Below are 20,903 nucleotides of genomic sequence, written 5' to 3'. Positions count from 1 at the left end.
GCAGCTCTATAAAGTCCTGGTCAGACTACACTTGGAATATTGTATTCAGTTCTGCTCACCGCATTGTAGAAAGGATGTGAAAGCTTTAAGAGGGTGCAGAGGAGATTTACCAGAATGCTGCCTTGGACCGGAGGACATGTCTTATGAAGCAAAGTTGAAGGAGCTACGGTTTTTCTCAATGGAGCAAAGAAGGATGAGAGATACTTGATAGGAGTGTACAAGGTGATGAGAAGCATAGATAGAATGGATAGCCAGAGACCTTTTCCCAGGGCGGGAATGGCTATCACATGGGGGCATAATTTTAAGGTGATTAGAGAAAGGTTTAGGGGAGATGTCAGAGGTCGGTTCTTTACACAGAGAGTGGTGGGTGCGTGGAATGCACTGCCAGCAGTGGTAACAGAGTCAGATACATTAAGGATGTTTAAGCAACTCTTGGATAGGCACATGGATGATAGTAAAATGAAGGGTATGTAGGTTAGTTTGATCTTGGAGTAGGATAAAAGATCAGCACAATATCGAGGGCCGAAGGGCCTGTACTGTGCTGTTCAGTTCTATGTTCTGAGGCAGTTTCAGTGACCTTTCATCAGAACTACTGCAGATGTGGACCTGAAATATTGACTGATTTTCTCTCTCCACTGATGCTGCCAGATGTGCAGAATATTTACAGCATTTGCTGTTTATATTTCAGATTCCCCCCGTTTGCATTATTTTGCTCTCCAATTATATGCTCCATGCTAGATATTTGAAAGTGTGATTAAATTCAAAATATTTATTGCTGTGCTTTTTTTGTTGTTTACAAAACTAATATCTTTGATGCAGTTTAGATATTGTCATGGGCCAGGTTCAAAGAAGCAGAGTTGGCTGCATGGTACGATGAATTAAGTTTTGTTTAATTGCCTGACGAAGTACGATTGTAAAATGTATTATACCGAAGCACGAAATGTATCAGACTGAAGCTTAAATTTCCAAAGGACTCTATAAATAAAGTGAGAGTACAAAAATGAAGATGTTTTGCTAAAACTATATACATTAACCCTATAATGACTAGTTCCCAACTCTGGGCATCCAAAGGATATGAGGGGAAAATGGGGATAAAAATACTTTGTATCTATATGAGTATAACACATCATTTAAATATGTTTTTCATCTCATGCTTCTGAATAATAAAAATAATAAAAGGTGGAAATACCTGGTGTGGGAAAAGTTGCAAAATTTCTGAAAGATTGGGAGGAAAACCAGGAACCCTTCACTCCATGAACCACGTTCCACTAATTCCCCAGATATCTAGAAGAGATGGACATGTTCCTGGGATTGCTCTTCCTTAAACCTGGATTAGTTTCTGCAGAAACTCTGGCTAGTGAGAACACTTATAGTTCTGTAGGTGATCAAGGAATTCTTTTTTAAAACTTTCACCTTCAGCCTCTAACTCCCAGTCCATTAAATTTCCTGGTCCTCCTTCACAGAAGTTGTTTCTATACCACCTCTCAAAGTACTTGCCTCTGTTCAATATTTACAGATAAAGGGAAGATCCCTTCCAGAACCCAGGGGAAACCGTAACTTGGAATTTCACATTTCACAACAGATACAAGCCTGTCTTAAATTATAATTCTTTTAGAAATGTTAGTTTCAAATGTGATATGATTTTCCCCTCAAATATCACTTTGTCACATTCTTAAATGAATAAAACTCTTCCTACCTCATCTGAAATCTGACCTCCAAATGTCACCCAGGTTCCTAGAAAGAAAGAAAAGACAGAAATATATTGTCAAACGATATGTTACTTGGAGGCGATGTAAATGAAATGAGCTAACAGGTTATCAGTATATTTTTAAAATGTATTCAATGAAAACAACCTGTTAGTGAGAACATTACTAAACTGTAATGTTTCTTTTTAAATTTCTCTTTGCTCTTGCTTCTTCCCATCTTCATAGCCAACGTTAACTGTACAAACTCCCTCTTCAAACTCTTGCGGCTTTTGGCTGTGGCCTCAGACACTAATGGTCTCCATATCTCTGTACATCCCATTAGTCAGTCATTACTGGCTGCCACCTGGAGCCTAATCTTCGAAAAACTCTTCCTGAACATTTATATCACATGTTTTTTAATCATCCTTAACTATTTCTAATCATTTTGTTTTCATTTCAGCTCTCATTGTAGATCATCAACTATTATAGGGAGTAGATGTCACATATGCATCCCACCTAGACTCCCACCCCCACTCTATCTCTGCATTTTCCAAGGCCACCCCACCTAGCCTGCACATCCCTGAACACTATGGGCAATTTAGCATGGCCAATTCACCTAACCTGCACATGGAGTCACAGAGTCATAGAGATGTACAGCATGGAAATAGACTCTTTTGTCCAACTCATCCATGCCAACCAGATAACCTAACCTAATCTTGTCCCATTTGCCAGCACTTGGCCCACAACCCCCAAACCCTTCCTAATCATAAAACCATCCAGATGCCTTTTAAATGCTGTAATTGTATCAGCCTCCACCACTTCCTCTGGCAGCTCATTCAGTACATGCACTACCCTTTGTGTGAAAAAGTTGCCCCTTAGGCCCCTTTTATATCTTTACTTTCTCAACCTAAACCTATTCCCTCTAGCTCTGGACTCCCCCACCCCCGGGAAAAGACCTTGTCTATTTGGACATCTTTGGACTGTGGCAACTAAGTCAGAAATTCTCACCGCTGGTGGGATATTCTGGGTTTGAAGACCCAGACAACATATTGAGAGGGCAGATGGGCCTCAGTACAGGCACTTCAAGCCAGGATTTACCTCTCACCCTGTGGTGGTTAACCTGAACAATGGGCTCCAAAGAAAGCCAAATGGTTTCACGTATTGTAGAGACTGGCCTGAAAATGCTAGACAGGATCACTGAGAGGAGATCAGTCCGTTTCATGATTGACTGCATCAGGAGGCCAGTCATCAGCCCATCTAGCCCAGGCACAGAATCACAGCAGGTTCCATTCCACTGGCCTCCACAAAAGCGACAGCCAATGGTGCCAGAAACAAGATCAATGATTTCTTATACCCTGGAAGGGTAACTGGCACCGTCCCTGCTTTGTTGCAACAAATGCACTGGGCCGTTACTCATTCTAACTCTAGCACTCTGTGAACTTATGGCTGTCTCCTCGGAAAGAGAGTAGTGGTCACCTTGCAGATCCAAGCCTTACACAGGATGGTATCAAGGGCAGGGCAACAAGGGAGACAAGGGATCTCAACTCACTTCTAGTGCCCCTTCAACCCAAGTGGTTCCATCAGATATCGTCAGGAGGAGTAAAGCTTCTTCTCAGGACAGTCTAGAGGTGCCTTGTCCCTCCATATCTCCAGGTCTGTGATGTCAACGTCTGTAACAGTTCAGGTCAAGGAGAGTGAGCCTGCATCTGGCAGAGAACGCTAAACAGGCCTGGGACACCTAACCTGAAAACTGCCAGGGTTCAACTGCTCAGGTTTATCAAGCCATATCAGCGGCACAGGTGTTCAACCAATTGGCAAACATGTCATTTTTGTAAAATATATTCATTTACACTATTTTCACATTTGCTGTAGTCTTCTTGCACTCATTGTACTAAGAAGTATTGGAAAGATGTGGAGTATCAGTAAAAGGATGTGCTATGTTGTAAACATCCAAACGTTGGTTATTCTCTCCTAATTTGCCTCTCACACTTACTGAGAGATGGAGTATCTGTGATGCTTCCACCTGTTTCACAAGGCAAGTGTTTGTCCTACACATACCCTCCTCAAACAAACTTTGTAGCATTATAATCAGTGAGATGGCCAATGATCAACTCACGTGGTCATTGTTACTCAGTAATGATCTTCGGTGAGCAGTTGTCCAAATTGCCATCTGAGCGTGATCAGATGCTGAGGAATAGCAAGAGACCAGGGCAATCTCATTATAATATGAAGCACTGAAGGGATGGGGATTCACAATCACTTATAAGGAAAACTCCCTGAAATTATTCACATGTCTTAGGCACATGAACTATGTTAGCATTGACATGGACCAGAACAAACTAATGGAATTGCTCACTATTTCACGACTGCTTAATCACCAACATTGCTCGAGGGAAAAATATTGTGCTGTCACTTTACCTTTCACAAGGTGAGTATATCAGATCTATATTTGAAACAACAACTGAAGTTTTTATCCAATACAGCAAAGAACAAGAACAATAACTCAAGCCACTAAAAACGTGGTAGACACCCAGCAGCCAGTTGTATGACAGCTGAGCAACTCATATTACAACTAGCATATTGAAAGTCTCCGCTCTGTTTAGTCAGTCTGGAATTACATACCGATGGGCTATTTCTGGCCTCTTGAGCTCTGTCCTGACCACAGATCTGTTTTCATCTCTTTGAACCCTCTCAAAGGCCATATGAGCAACGCAGTGGCTCAGTGGTTTGCACTGCTGCTTCACAGCACTGGGGAACTGGGTTTGATTCCACCCTCGGGTAACTGTCTGTGTGAAGCTTGCACATTCTCTCCATGTCTGTGTGGGTTTCCCTGGGGTGCTCAGGTTTCATCCCACAGTCCAAAGAGGCACAGGCTAGGTGGATTGGCCATGCTAAATTGCCCAAGGCGTCCAAGAATGCACAGGCTAGGTGGATTAACCATGGGAACTGCAGGGTATGGATATAAGGTGAGAGGGTGGGTCAGAGTGGGATGCTCTTCAGATGGGCCAAATGACCTGCTATAGGGATTCTATGAGTTCAAGATTCTTCATCCTCGGAGGATTCCATTCACTCCTGTAATTTCTCCTCATCCAAACACATCCCCTCTTTGGTGACTCAGATTCTGGCACACCACTCTGATTGTTCCTAACTGGACAATTTAACCATTCCAGGTATAGGAACCTCATCTTAAGGAGATCTACAGTCTGCTCTACAATGGTCACGATTGAGCGTGAGCAGAATTGTACTTTTGCTCTGAGGCAGTCTGAAAATTTCATAAAGGCATCAGATTTGAAGATGTTAGCCTTTGTATCCCATCAACCATTCATGTATTAGCTGATGGCTTTAGAAAGAGGCTGGTACCTGTAAATGCTCCAATGTGCACACATCATGACAGCTCCCTGCAAATCTCGGACAGCCCTCTAAATTCCAGCTGACATGATCAGAAGTCAGTTGAATATTTAGGGAATGCAAACCTTTTCTGTTCTTGAGCAATGCTGGCTCATGATAGGCATACTGAAAGATACATGGATACAACTGATAGCACCCAGTGCCCAGGGTAAGCAAGCAAGGTGAAAAAAATTTGACTGACAGTGTAATGGCAGAATGTAATTGTATTCTGCCAAACAATCCTTCAGTGATGTGAGGGTTGTGAGATGATATAGAGGTCTCCATGTGCTCAATGATCTGATTTGCTGGGAAAGAAATGAAAGGCAGCTCTAACCTTGTGGGCTGGCAGGATGTGATTGCCACCATGTCCTATTCAGTACAAGTACTTGTCCAATAGCTGTCATAGATGTTAGATAGTGGGTTCACAATGGGTCAGGACATTCCTAATCTCCTTTGATATTGTATCAGGATCATTTGCGGATAGCTATAGGCCAGTTATATACCATGAACTCAGCAGCTTCTTTGTGAGGGGACGTTGTCCTACTCCTTCACCCTCTGGAAGCTGATTGTCATCCAGTAGTGCCTACAGTGCTTCCTGTGCTTGCACAACCTCTCCTCTGCTGCCTTCTGGGTCTATTCTTTCTTAGACTTGGAATTGCCATTGAACAACTGGATTATCAGTGGCTATTCTGTGCTCAGCAGATGGACACTTGTGAGAAAGTTGAAACAGATTATAGAGTGTTAGTGTGCCCTGATATCCTTCACACTGAAGTTGCACATCATGCCTTCTCAGATGGTAGTATTGAACAGAACTAATGTATTGGGTTATTAAAGAATTTAGAGTTCTGTGATATTTATTCAGGTAAGGTTGCCGTTGAGATGAGGCTGCTGTGAGGAGCTCCCCAACCTCGCAAATGCCCACCTCTCCATTCCACCTCAGTAGTTAAGTGGTGACAGGCTCACTGGTATTTATCATAAAATATAGCAATTGTCATGTAGAGGCCTCAAATCCTTAAGACTTCGTGCCTTGGCCATTTGAAAAGATGGAACTGTGATGGTGTGCCTTGTTTCGTTGAGCTCATGGATCAGAAGGTGACATTTAGCATGCACAGTATACTCCTCAATATTATAAGTGGGAATTTGATCGGTTAAAGAATGGTGACTTCCAGATTAACGGTTAATAGAAGACGTACAGCTAGCATTCTTCAATCACTTGATTAATGATGATTTCAATGGCCTATCATAGGGGCTCATATTCCAGTGCTACCTTCCACTCCCTTTGCAAACAAAGTACTTATTCCTCCCCTTTACGAGCCATCTATTTCGGTTTCAGTTCTTATTATGTAGTTGATTTTCAAATTGATGCAATGAGGTTTCAATCTTGATTTCACATGAGTGACATGCAGGTTTTGATTGTTCAGTAACATTTTGCAAGTGGCAGCCAAAGTAGGGTTGCCTTCTGCTCTCAGCCCAACACTGGGACTTCCCATACTCTGTAAAATTCAGCCTAGAGATATTCAGGAGCATGTTCTTTTTGGTCTGGTAATGCATAATAGCCTACTCAATGTGTAACAGAGTAGTATTATGAAATTTCAGCAACTGCCGTATTTTGATTTCAGATAAGCAAATTGGTCCCTGCTCACTCTATGCCCGCTTCTTGAAATATATACATGCTCAGAAATTATACTTGTAAAATTAAATCAAAGAAGAATCCAATCTAGAGTAATTACATTTTTAAAAAAGCTGCTCATATACAACAGATTAATAAAGAATCAAAATGTTTGGACTTCTAAAAGGTATCTTTCTATAAAATAAGAATATTCCCAGAGGTTTAGGTGTTCATCTGGTATCAATTTTGTGGAAGTTCTTTTGATTTTTTTTCAGTTTTAAGTTACTTTTCTGTAAAAGATGACATGGTATTATCTGAATGCAAGTAGCTGTTGATATTCACGTGTCTGATAAATGGATTTCAACTCAATTCAGCAAAGTTTATGGATAAATATTTGACATTATGAAGTTCTAAAGTTTATAAAGAAATACAACAGAGTCAACATTATGTAGCACTAGAACTCAGTACTACAGAACAAGTTTACCCCAGGACTTTATGTTGAAAAGGCACTTAACTCATGTTGATCTTGTGATATTTGAATCAGTACAAACTAAGAGATTCTGAATTGGAATTGATTTTGAGGTGAGTCATCTACACAAACATTTTGAAATAAAGGGAACCTTAGTTGTGCCCAAAAGAATGGCCTTCATAAATATTCCACCAACAGCACAAATAGATGACCAAAAGGGATAAAGCATCAAGTTAGAAAAAAGTCACATACACTTTAATAGATTAGTTTCAATTATTTAATATTCCAAAGGTGAGGTCATATCTTATTCACCACAAGTGACAATATTAATTGAACAAAACCCATGAATATTTATCCACTTTCAAATCTGACCTGCTGCCTTGTGCATATAACATTCTTCCTCTGACCTAGCATCATGTGAGCCACTGCCTGGGACTTTCCTTCGAGTTGCTCCTACTCCACCACCATAACCTCAGCAGGGAGTGACATAACTCTGATTCTGAGCCACATTTCCGATGGAATTACAATGTCAGAGACAGAGGAATCCAAGGAAATTCACAGCCATTGTCGCTCCAACAGTATTTGATCATTTGAGTCCATAGGAAGATCACTGGACTCAAAATGTTAACTCTGATTTTGCTTCACAGATGCTGCCAAACCTGCTGAGCTTTTCCAGCAATTTTTGTTTTTGTTTAATCACCATAGATTTTGATTTTGTTTCTGACAAGATTTTTTCCTTTTTTTGAAAGGAATTATTGTAAATGTTGTTAATAAACTCACCACAAAACTATTTCGTCCAATCTTGATCTCCATTTAAGGCTTGTTTGATTTTGCATTTTGAAATTGAGGCTTCGAGATTTATAGGTGCAGTCAAATTAAAACAATTTGTTTTTATCTACATTAGTTCGAATTATATGAGAATAAAGGCCCTGGGATGTACTGAGAATATTAATAAGATATGCAGTTATGTCCCATGACAATTTCAGCTCATTAGTAAGTTAAACAGGCAGCAGTCTGTGCAGGTCCATTGAAAATTAGAATTACCTTATATGTTGCAGCTCTACAGAACTTTAGTTGGGCCACATTTGGAATATTCATAGAATCCCTACAGTGTGGAAACAGGCCATTTGGCCCAACAAGTCTACACCGACCCTTCAAAGAGTATCCCATCTAGACCCATTCCCTTACTCTATAACCCTACATTTTCGCTGACTAATGCACCTAACCTACACATCTCTGAACACAATGGGCAATTTAGCATGGCCAATTCACCCTGACCTGCACATTTTTGGTGGCTTCTTTTTTACGTTACTAGCTAGTTTGGCCTCATAGATTATTTTCTTACTCGTTTTTTGGATTTTTTTATTGACTTTTAAAAAACATTCCCTATCTACTGATTTACCACAAATCTTTGCTACATTATATGTTTTCTTTCAATTAGATACTATCTTTAACTTCCCTGGCTAACTATAGTTAATTTATCTGGAATTCTTCTTTCTCTTTAGAATATATCTTTGCTGAGTCAAGGACTCTTTTTTTAGATGTCTGCCTATGTTTATCAGCCATTTTTTCTGCTGAATTCCTTCCCTAATCCACAGCAGCTAACTCTGCCTTCATTTCTTTGAAATTACTCTTTTTTAAGTTTAGCACAGTTCTTTCCAAACCAATTTTTTCACTCTTAAACTGAATGCTAAATTCTACTTTGTTGTGGTCCTCGAGGATCTTTCATTCTAAAATCATTTATTAACCTGCTTCATTACACATTGACAAATCCAAAGTAACCTATACCTAGTTGAATCCACATATTGTTTGCGAAAACCATCTCAAATATATTTTGAATTCTTCCTGGCTATCTCTATCAATTTTATCTTTTAAGTCAACATAAAGATGAAAGTCAAGCATCTGTTTTACATGATATATTCTTTGTCCTATAGCACAGCTACTGTTAGGGGGTCTATAGACAATGCTTATTAGTATGATCTTCTCTTTGCTATTCCTTACATCCATACATATGACTTCTATATTTTCTGACCCAAGATTATTTCTTGCTAAAATACTAAGAAAGCTACCCCCAGCACCCTTCCCTTCATGCCTGTCCTTTCAAAATGATACATAACCCTGAACATTTAGATCCCTGCTTCAATCTCCTTGTAATAATGTCTCCATGATAGCCATAAGATAATACTTGTTCACTGTTATTTATGCCATTAATTCATTTATACAGTACTAACTACTGTAAACATTCACATAAAGAGCCATTTAGGTGTTGCCTTTTTAGTTTTTGATCCCTTTTTGTCTCAATTTGTTGCTTTCTGTTTATATGCTCTGTCCTCCTCTGTTTCACCCTGGGTTTAATTGTTAAAATAGTTGCTGTGCAGTACCAGCCTCTCCTTTTTCCCTGCAAGCCTATGCTTTCACCATCTAATTAGTTTAAAGTTCTTTCTACAGACCCAGTTATTTGATTTGCCAGGACACTGAAAGCAGTATGGATCAAATAAAGCCTGTCTGACTGAAGCCACTCCTTTCTATCCCTGCACAGATGCCGGTGCCTTAAGAATTGTAACCTGTTCCTGCAGTGTTAATCTTTAAGCCAGGATTTAACACCATTATTTCTCCTATGCCAGTTTGCCATTGGCTCAGTTAGTAACCCTAACAATGTTAACCTTTGGAGGTTCTATATTTTAGTTTAACTAGTAACCCTTCAAAATTCTCCAGGAGAACCTGGTACCCAGTTAGTATCCTCAATGGCCCAATTTCCTTTAACTGTGACTATTCAAAACTTATTGGAACCAGTTGATGTATTGACTGGTACACTTGGGTTAACTGCAGTATGGGTATACCTGCACCACATGGTTTGCAGCTATTCCAATTAATGACCAAGCACCATTTCCTCAAGGACGATGAGGGATCACAATAAATGCCGGCCTTAACAACAACAACCATATTTCGTGAAAGAACAAAATTTCTCAGCCGCAACCAATTAGCAGATGAAGTACATTGAAAAATTCAGTTCAGATTTGAAACTTCAGAAGTGTTGTGCCTCATCAGTTCCTGGTTCCCTCGGAGTAAGGCCTGTTTAAGTCCTTCCAAATTCATTTGTCTTAACAATGAACAAAGTGATGGAAAATCATCAAAATGATTTTACAATTTTGGCATAGGGAATCAGATTAACTTACCTTTTTGCTTCTTTCTCGCTTTTGCAAGCCAAGTATCTTTGTACTTGCACTTGGTTACAGCCATACAGCGATATCCATCTAAATAAAAGTCCAAAACACGCAGTCCAAAATGTGTATCTTTTCCTTGGGTCAGGATCAAAGTCAAAAAGATTAGTCCGTGTGTACAGTTCTGATCGCCACACTGCCAGAAGGATGTGGAGGCTTTGGAGAGGGTACAGAAATGGTTTACCAGGATGTTGTCTGCTTTGGAGGATATTGACTATGAGGAGAGATTGGACAAACTTGGTTTGCTTTCACTTGAATGTCGAAGGTTGAGGGGCGACCCGATACAAGTTAGAAAAGTATGACGGGTATAGATAGAACAGATAGTCTTTCATATGGTAGAAATGTCAATGATGTGGGATATATGTTTAGTGAAAAAGGGGATAAGTTTAAGGCAGATGTAAGAAGTAAGTTTTTTTACACAGAGGGTAGCTTTTGCCTGGAATGTGCTGCCAGAGGAGGTGGTGGAAGTGGATACAATAGCATTGTTTAAGAGTCATCTTGAAGATATATGAAGAGGCAGGGAGTAGAGGGATATGGACCATTTAGAAGCAAGAGATCTTTAGTTTTGATTAGGCATGTGTGTTGGCATAGTCTTGGTGGGGCAAGGGCCTGTTCCTGTGCTGTACTATTCTTTGTTCTTTACCTCAAGACATTGCTAAAGATCATTGAATGCCAGTTGAAGCACAACAGTGCAATACATTAAAAATTCCAATGACTGACCACCAACCAGTCAACCTCATGATCGTTATTCCTGTATATAAGCCAGTGAATGACTATCACTTTAATGAAAAGACAAAATATCAATTGAAACACTGCCATCATTGCATTTGTGAATATACCCATGCAGTATAAACAGACACACCTTTCTTCAATTGCTGCTCACTGGAAATCATCTGCACCTTACTGCTGACTGAAATGGGGAAGCTTAATTCAAATTCTTTATATTGGCAGGACAGTGTGTTTGCATGTTATGGAGTTCATCCTCCCCACGTCTATGGTGGAAATGGGAACTTATGGAATGTCTTATGGGAACTTATTCACATCTTGTTTTATTTACTTGTGGGACGTCGGTGTTCCTGATTGGCCAACAGTGCCCTTTCCTCACAGCCCTTGAGTGGCTTCCAGTTGAAAGTCAAGCACATTGCTGTGGATCTGGAGTCACATGTAGGCCCGACCAGGTGAGGATGCCAGATTTCCTCAGCCAAATGGATTTTTCCTGATAATCGGCAATAGCTTCATAATCTTCCCTCAAATCTTAATTCCAAATATTTTCTTTAAATTATTGAATTCACATTCCATCATCTGCTATGGTGGGATTCAAACCCAAATTCCCAGAACATTAGTTGAGTTTCTGGATTAATAGTCTTGCAATAATATTACTAGGCCATCACTTCCCCTATTGGCATTTATTAATAATTTACATTTGTTAAAATTTCCAACATATACATTTGTTAAAAAAAAGTTCAATCAAAAATAAAAAGTGCAATGTAATTGACTGTATGGCCATAGAATTGCCAAAGAATGCCACACGGCAAACTCCAGAAAATGATCTGTATGACAGAAGGACCACAGCACAACACAGATACAGCCATGTGCCCAGATTTTCTCTCATTTCTTCTACCCTTATCTAAAAGGCACTAATGCATCCTTGGTCACAGTTCCAGAATCATCAGGTATCTTATCAATGTGTTCATTATTCATGGAACATTACGAAATGTTGGTAGAGAAGAACTTTAATCTGTACCACACCTTTCACACACTCAGAATATTCTAAACACATTTCATGGGCAATAAATCATTTTTGAAACATCATTGTTGTTTTATGGATGAACAAAGCAGTCAGTGTTCATTTGGAAAGGTCAAATACAAATGGGATTGAGGACCTGTCAGTCTGTTTTTTGGGTTGCTGCTCAAAGGATTTATGCTGAAAAGGGCATAGAAAAATTCTCTTTTTGTTTTTGTCGACAGGCACTGAATCTGTTACATTGTCCTGGATGAAGGTTCAGATTAATGACTTATCCAAAATATGGCACTTATAACCTTGCAGCATCGAGATGTCTATTGTTGATGGATCTGTAGGTGTCTGGAATGGACTACCCACTTACGATGACATCAAATGGTTGTGTAGCAAAACAGCTCAGGATCTTTCATGGTAAGATGTAACAAGTGGTGTGCCACAGGGATCAGTGCTGGGACCTGAATTGTTTACAATTTTACAAATGACTTATATGAAAGGAAGGAAACGTGTGGTTACTAAAATTGCTGATGACAGAGGTAGAAAAGTGGATTGTGAAAAGGACACAAAGAAATTACAAAACAGATTGACCTAGGCTAAGTAAATGGGATAAGATATGTCAAATAGAGTATAATGTAGTGAAAGTAGAAAACTGTCCATTGGCAGGAAGAATAAAAAAAGATGCAATTGATCAAAGTAGTGATTGATTGCAGAACACTGAGATACAGAGGGATCTGAGTATTCATGCATAATCATAAATGATTAGTATGAGAAGGTTAAGAGAATGTCACTATTTATTGAGAGGGGAAATGGAGTACAAAAATAGAAAAATTATGCTTCAATCATACAGTGAATTGGTGAGATTGTATCTGGAATATTGTGCAAAGCATTGCTAACCTTTTATTTAGGAAGTATTACACATTGAAGGGAGTTCAAAGAATGTTTACTGGATTAATGTCTGGAATGGATGAGCTATCAATTGAGGAAAGGAGGAGCATCCAGAATAAGGTGGGTGAACTTGCAGCATTGGTTGGTACCTGGGATTTTGATGTTGTGGCCACTTTGGAAACATGGATGGAGCAGGGTCAGGAATGGTTGCTGCAAATTCTGGGATTTAGATGTTTCAGTAAGAACAGAGAAGATGGTAAAAGGTAGAAGGTGGGGGTGGGGGGGTTGACATTGTTAGTCAAGGACAGTATTATGGTTGCAGAAAGGATGTTTGAGGACTTGTCTACTGAGGTAGTATGGGCTGAGGTTAGAAACAGGAAAGGAGAGATCACCCTGTTGGGCATTTTCTATAGGCCTCTGTAAGTTCCAGAGATGCAGAGGAAAGGATGGTAAAGGAGATTCTTGATAGGAGTGAGAGTGACAGGGTAGTTGTTATGGGGCTTTAACTTTCCAAATATTCCAAATTTGTCCAATGTGTGCAGGAGGTTTTGCTGACACAGTATGTAAACAAGCCAATGAGGGCTGAGGACACATTGGATTTGGTACTGAGTATAACCGCGAGGTGTTATATTTGGAAGTTGGTGAGCACTTTGGTGATAGTGACTATAATTCAGTTATGATTATTTTAGCGATAGAAAGGGATAGGTATATACTGCAGGGCAAGAGTTATAGCTGGGAGAAAGGGAATTACAATGCAATTAGGCAAGATTTGGGATGCATAGGATGAGGAAAGAAACTGCAGAGGATGGGCACAATTAAAATCAGGAGCTTATTCAAGGAACAGCTACTGCGGTCCTTGATAAGTATGTACCTATCAGACAAGGAGGAAGTTGTCAAGCGTGGGTGCCATGGTTTACTAAGGAAGTTGAATCTCTTGTCAAGAGGAAGAAAAAGCTTATGTTAGAATGAGATGTGAAGGCTCAGTTAGGGTGCTTGAGAGTTACAAGTTAGCCAGGAAAGACCTAAAGAGAGACATAAGACGAGTTAGGACGGGACATGAGAAGTCGGCGGATAGGATCAAGGAAAACCCTAAGGTCTTCTATGACTAGAGTAAGATTAGGGCCAATTAAGGATAGTAGTGGGAATTTTTGTGTGGAGTCAGAGGAGATAGGGGAATCCCTAAATGAATATTTGTTGTCTGTATTCACACAAGAAAAACACAATGTTGTCGAGGAGAATACAGAGATACAGGCTACTAGACTAGATAGGATTGAGTGAAAGTGAGTACTGCAGATGCTGGAGATTAGAGACAAGAGTGTGGTGCTGGATATGCAGAGTAGGTCAGGCACTATCTGAGGAGCAGGAAAATCGATGTTTCAGGCAAAAGCCCTTGCAGAAAACACAGAGGCTATTTCACAAAATACGGAGGCATGGGACGGAGGATGATTTTAGTGGTTTGGATCAGAGATTGGCTAGTTGAAAGAAGACAGTGTGGTGGTTGATGGGAAATGTTCATCCTGGAGTTCAGTTACTAGTGGTGTACCACAAGGATCTGTTTTGGGTCCACTGCTGTTTGTAATTTTTATAAATGACCTGGATGAGGTTGTATAAGAATGAGTTAGTAATTTACAGATGACTCTAAGGTCAGTAGAGTTGTGGATAGTGCAGAAGAATGTTGTAGGTTACAGAGGGACATAGATAAGCTGCAGAGCTGGGCTGAAAGGTGGTAAATTGAGTTCAATGTGGAAAAGTATGAGGTGGTTCACTTTGGAAGGAGCAACAGGATTGCAGAGTACTGGGCTAATGGTAAGATTCTTGGTAGTGCAGGTAAGCAGAGAGATCTCGGTGTCCATGTACATAGATCCATGAAAGTTACCACCCAGGTTGAAAGGTTGTTAAGAAGGCATACAGTGTGTTAGCTTTTATTAGTAGAGGGATTGAGTTACAGAACCACAAAGTCATGCTGCAGCTGTACAAAACTGTACAAGTGTGGCCGTACTTGGAGTATTGCGTACAGTTCTGGTCAATGCATTTTAGGAAGGATGCGAAAGTTTTGGAAAGGGTTCAGAGGAGAATTACTAGGATGTTGCCTGGTATGGAGGGAAGATCATATGATATATGTATAGTTTAGATTAGATGGGCTTCAGGTTGGCACAACATTGAGGGCTGAAGGGCCTACACTGCGCTGTAATGCTCTATGTTCTATGAAAGATTGAATAAGCTGGGCTTGGTTCTGTTGAAATTTAGAAGAGTAAGATGTGACTTGATTGAAACATTTCAGATCCCGAGGGTGATATTATGGGGTAATGTCGAGCAGATCTTTTCTCTTATAGAGGAATTTAAAATAGAGGTTTAAAAAACAGGTGTCATCCATTTAAAAGAAAGAACAGATTCTTTTTCTCTCAGTGTGCTGTGAGACTTTGGGACTCCGTAAAAAGTCTGGAAAGATGATAGAAGCAGAGTCCTTGAATATTTTTAAGGCAAAGATCGATGGATTCTTTTTAATTAAAGATTTGAAAGGTTATTAGCCATTAGTAGAAATGTGAATTGGAGGTTGCAATCACAGCTTTGGTCTTATTAAAGAGAAAACTTGAGAGGCTGAATAGCCTCCTCTAATGCCTAATTCATATTTTTGAATGTTCATATGTATCTTGAAGGAGTGAGACCGAACATCTGGTCTTTTCAAAGTCCCTTTAATAATGTCAATCATAAAGTATCAATATGATTTGTATCTAGTTGCTAACATGCAATAAGCAATCTCTTGTTAGCTACAAGAGAGTACACTAGTCCTACAGGAAGTGTTTTTTTAACTACACTACACCAAGGAGGCCTTACAAATTCCTACATGTAAATTGGATGGTAGCAGCAATCTTCATCATGAGCAGCACCTCATACAACGTAGTGAGTTGGCATAACCATACAACAATGTCAGGCTCAATTAAGAGCCAAAGTTCTGGAGTGAACATTCTTTTGATGGGATACTGTCTCAGAGAGGTGAGTGCCATCATTGAGCCAAGACATACAAATAAACCTATTCATTATTGGATGGCTAACGGGCCATACCTTGCTGTCTGATCTTCATGCATGTGTGTTCCATGAACGAATATGCTAATACTAAGCCACTTGCATTTCGTGATGTGAGAATGCAATAGTGAACTGGACAAAATTAACACAAAGCATGATTACAGTCTTAAGGTATTCCCCATCTACAGATGTCTGAAAAATGTGAAAATGAATAGCTTCTAACACAACTAAATCATGAATTTGTTTATACTTCATGTTGTTTCTTTGAAGACTGACCCTACTATTTTAAAGTCATATGCTTTTCCTGTTAATTTTTCTCTTCAGTCCTAAATTCAATGGATGTATTTGTACCAACGATAGCCACAGGAGAAGTGTCAGAAAACTGGAGGTTGACTAAAGTGGTGCCACTATTTAAGAAGAGTGGGAAGGAAAAGCCAGGGAACTAAAGACTGGGTGAGCCTGACATTGGTGGTGGGCAAATAGTTGGAGGGAATCCTGAGGGACAGGATTTACATGTATTTGGAAAGGCAAGGATTGATTAGGGATAGTCAATGTGGCTTTGTGCCTGGAAATCATGTCTCACAAACTTAATTAAGTGTTTTGAAATAACAAAGGATTGATGAGGGCAGAGCAGTGGATGTGATCTACCTGGACTTTAGTAAAGCATTCAACAAGGTTCGTTATGGTAGACTAGTTAGCAAGGTTAGATCACATGGACTACAGGGAAAACCAGCTAATTGGATTCAAAACTGGCTCGAAGGTAGAAGACAGAGGCTGGTGTTGGAGGGTTGCTTTTCAGACTGGAGGTCTATGATCAGCAGTGTGCCACAAGGATTGGTGCTGGGTCCACTGCTTTTCATCATTTATATAAATGATTTTGATGTGAACTAGGAGGTATGGTTAATAAGTTTGCAGACGACACCAGAATTGGAAGTGTAGTGGATAGCGAAGACGATTACCTCAGAGTAAAAACGGGATTTTGATCAGATGAACCAATGGACCAAAGAGTGGCACATAAAGTTTAGATAAATGTGAAGTTCTGTATTTTGGAAAGGTAAATCAGGCTGGACTTATACATTTAATGGTAAGGTCCTAGGGAGTGTTGCTGAAAAAAAAGAGACGTTGGACTGCAGGTTCGTCGTTGTATACAGATTTGGTGCCTGTATTTAAGAAAGGATATACAGACATTGGAGGCAATTGAAAATAGACATATTAGGCTGATTCCTGAGATGAATGGGTTGATTTATCAAGAACAACTGAAGAGATTTTTGGAGAATGAGGGATAATTTTACTGAAACTTACAAGATTCTGAGGGGACTTGACAGGGTAAATGTTGAGATGATGCCTCTATTCATGGAAGAATCTTGAACTAGGGGCAAAGTGACAGCCTAAGGAAACTCTCATTTAAAATGAGATGCACGAGACTTTTTTCCCCTAAAAGGGTGGTGAATGTTTGGAATGTTCTGCCCTGAGAGTGGGAGGGGTGAATCACTGACAGGATTTGAAGAGGTCATAGCCATCAAAGCCTTGATATTTCAAAAATCCAGCTTTGTGGAGCCAACATATAAGCTGCGTGGAGGTCTAGGGCAGACCAGGTTTGAGAGGCTGAATGGCCTACTCCAGCTTCTATTTCTTTATTCTTATGCATATCAGTTGGTTTTAAAAGATTTTTGAATTCATGAGGCAGCAAAACAACAAGTTTATATACAGTAGTTCATAAATTTTGTGCTGTGTAAAATCTCATTCTCTTCTATTTTCTTACCAATATTGCAGAACAAGTGACCTGAACACAGTACTATTTATAGAACTGATTTCAGTTGCTAATTCATGTGGACAGCAGCTGTTTATTCAAGGGGACAGTAGCTGGTATTAGGGTGAGCAATAACTGTTTATTAGGGTGAGCAATGACTGTTTATTAGGGTGGGAATTAGCTGTTTATTAAGGTGGGCAGGAGTAAATTTGTTAGGATGGACATTGGCTGTATAATAAAGCCAATTCCCATCATGACAGAAGAGCTAATCACTGTTTATAGGGTAGGAATTGGCTTTTATTAAACTGGCAAATTGTTGTTTATTTGGGTGGGCAAGTAGTGTTTATTAAGGTAGACAGCAATATCCTGTTTTCTTCATGAGAAAAAAATATGTGTAACTTTTTAAAATTATGAACAGACTTTCTGGTAATGGGCATGTAACTCACTAGCCCATTTTTAAAATTTTCACCTGTGCTGCCAAGAATCTTCATGTACCATCACTTAATCCTCCACAGACTTAACGCACTTTCTTGTGTATTGCTGACTCTGAGGTTTTGGCACTGCTGAACAAATCAGTTTATAAATATAACTTTTTTTTTTAAAGAGGAAGTAGAAAAATGTTTATCTAAGCTAAAGTCAGGGTGGAATAGTCAACAGAGAATTGAAGGTGAATTCCTCGTGGGAGTAAATTTCCTGAGCAGTTTGGTCCAGTATTTTTTTTATGTTAAAGAGCCTCCAATGTTACTATGATGGGATCTTAAACTGCAACTTTGGTTTAGCACTTGTTTAGCCCAACATAACACTTTGGTACTAGAGTTAAAGTAAGCACAAGGAACAGTTGACTAGAGGATCATTAAGTGACTAACTATCTCATTATCTACTAGCATAAAATTTGCTCCCCTCTTATAACAATGACCAGCTGAATGGCAGTAAAAAATGATTGTTGCTGAGGCCTTTGTGTCTTACGAGAGGGTGAGGAATGATGACTTTCCTTTGCTCTAAAAAAAACACCCAGTCAGTCACAAGGAATATATTTTGAATATTTTGCTGTTTACCATGCAACTTCAGTTGAACTTAGTCAATCAGATCAAGTATAAAGTAGAGCCAATTCCAACATGCTAAGTGAAAGAGAATGGATTATTATTAAAGTAAAATAAGATCAGGCAGTGGATGTGGTGTATATGGATTTTAGTAAGGCATTTGATAAGGCTCTCCACAGTAGACTAATTCAGAAATTTAGAAGGTATGGGATACAGGGAAATTTGGCTGCCTGGATACAGAATTAGCTGGCCCATAGAAGACAGTAAGTGGTAGTGGATGAAATTAGATTACTTACAGTGTGGAAACAGGCCCTTCGGCCGAACAAATCCACACCGACCCGCCAAAGCGCACCCAGCCAGACCCATTCCCCTATGTTTACCCCTGCACCTAACACTACGGGCAATTTAGCATGGCCAATTTACGTGACCTTCACATTTTTTTTGGATAGTGGGAGGAAACCGGAGCACCCGCAGGAAACCCACACAGACACGGAGAGAATGTGCAAACTCCCCACAGTCAGTCGCCTGAGGCGGGAATTGAACCCGGGTCTCTGGCGCTGTGAGGCAGCAGTGCTAACCACTGTACCACCTGGAGCTTGGTGACCGGTGTTGTCCTTCTGGGTTCTGTTCTTGGGCCTCTGCTCTTTGTAGTTTTTATAAATGACTTGGATGAAGAAGCGAAAGGGTGGGTTAGTACGCTTGCTGATGACACAAAGGTCAGTGGTGTTGTAGATAGTGTCAAGGCTGTTGCAGGCTACAACATGACATTGACAGGATGCAGAGATGGGCTGAGAGGTGGAAGATGGAGTTCAACCTTGATAAATGTGAAGTGATCCATTTTGAAAGGTTGAATTTGAATGTTGAATACAGGGTTAAAGACAGGATTCTTGGCAGTGTGGAGGAACAGTGGGATCTTGGGGTCCACGTTCATAGGTCCCTAAAAGTTTCATTATCAGGTGGATTGACTTTAAGAGTCACGAGGTTTTGCTGCAGCTTTATAAAACCCTGGTTAGGCCTTAGAATATTGTGTCCAGTTTTGGTCATCTCATTATAGGATGCTTTAGAGAGGATGCAGAGGTGATTTACCAGGATGCTGTCTAGATTGGAGGGCATGCCTTTTGAAGAGAGGTTGAGTGAGCTCGGGCATCTCACACTGAAGAGAAGAAGAAAGAACGGTGACTTGACAGAGATGTACAAGATAATGAGAGGCACAGATAAAGTAGAGACTTTTGCCGAGGGCAGAAATGACTGTCCCAAGGGATCATAATTTTAAGGCAATTGGAGGAAGGTATAGGGTAGATATCAGAGGTAGGTTCTTTATGCAGACAGTGGTAAGTGCGTGGAATGCACTGCCAGCGGTGGTAGTAGAGTCAGAGACATTAGGGACATTTAAGTGACTGCTGGACAACCACATGGATAGCAGTAAATTGAGGGGTGTGTAGGTTAGGTTTATCAGAGATTACGATAAATGCTCGGCACAACATCATGGACCAAATGGCCTGTACTTTGCTGTACTATTCTATGTTTTATGTTCTAAAATGTGAAAACAAACAAAAAAGACGAGTTTAGTGGGTGGAAGAGGGCCATCTCATGAAGACAGGAAGATAAAGGTAGTTGCAGTTTACAGATCTTTAAAAGTGTTTTTGTGTCATAAGGTGAAGCCCAAGTCCTAATTGCTGAGCTGCTATTATGCTTCCTCAGGAATGAAGAAACTCTAGGGACAGAATAGCTTTCCATATCTTTTCATGAGCAGTCCATGTTGCTTTCTTGATCCTTTGTTGTTCATAGTTGCCACTGGAATATGGTTCTTTTTTTTTCAGATCTAGCTCCATTGTCTTTTCCAAGCTGAATATTCCACAGAGATGCAAATTTCTTGACATTTTGCATTTTGGTGCTTCTTGATTCAAAATGATAAATCTGAGGTAGCTGGTCTTTGTACAAGACACTTTGGTTCACTGGGCTTGTCAGATGATCACAGCAGCCATTTTAGGTTAGCAGTGCTAGTTACAAAAGCATTTTTCAATCCATTACAGTCTCAAGTATTAATGTTGAAAATTGGATATTGATAGTCCATTTTAACAAGTGCTATTTAAGG

At 39.9% G+C, this 20,903-nt stretch overlaps 1 protein-coding gene across 1 annotated transcript in view; it reads right to left on the bottom strand.

Moving 5' to 3' along the window:
- Window positions 1–20,903, bottom strand: part of kcnab1a (potassium voltage-gated channel subfamily A regulatory beta subunit 1a) — a 246,468-nt gene that overhangs the window by 93,791 nt on the left and 131,774 nt on the right. Inside the window, exon 3 of the mRNA XM_087993598.1 lies at window positions 1,697–1,734. Coding sequence (XP_087849724.1) covers window positions 1,697–1,734 — 38 coding nt within the window. The remainder of the gene's footprint in view (window positions 1–1,696; window positions 1,735–20,903) is intronic.

Source organism: Chiloscyllium plagiosum, unplaced genomic scaffold, assembly GCF_037043375.1.
Source record: "Chiloscyllium plagiosum isolate Xiang-an unplaced genomic scaffold, Cpla_swu_hap1 HiC_scaffold_13, whole genome shotgun sequence".
NCBI lineage: Eukaryota > Metazoa > Chordata > Chondrichthyes > Orectolobiformes > Hemiscylliidae > Chiloscyllium > Chiloscyllium plagiosum.
The sequence above is the reverse complement of the archived record's forward strand: the minus strand, read 5'-3'. Positions and strand labels throughout refer to the sequence as shown.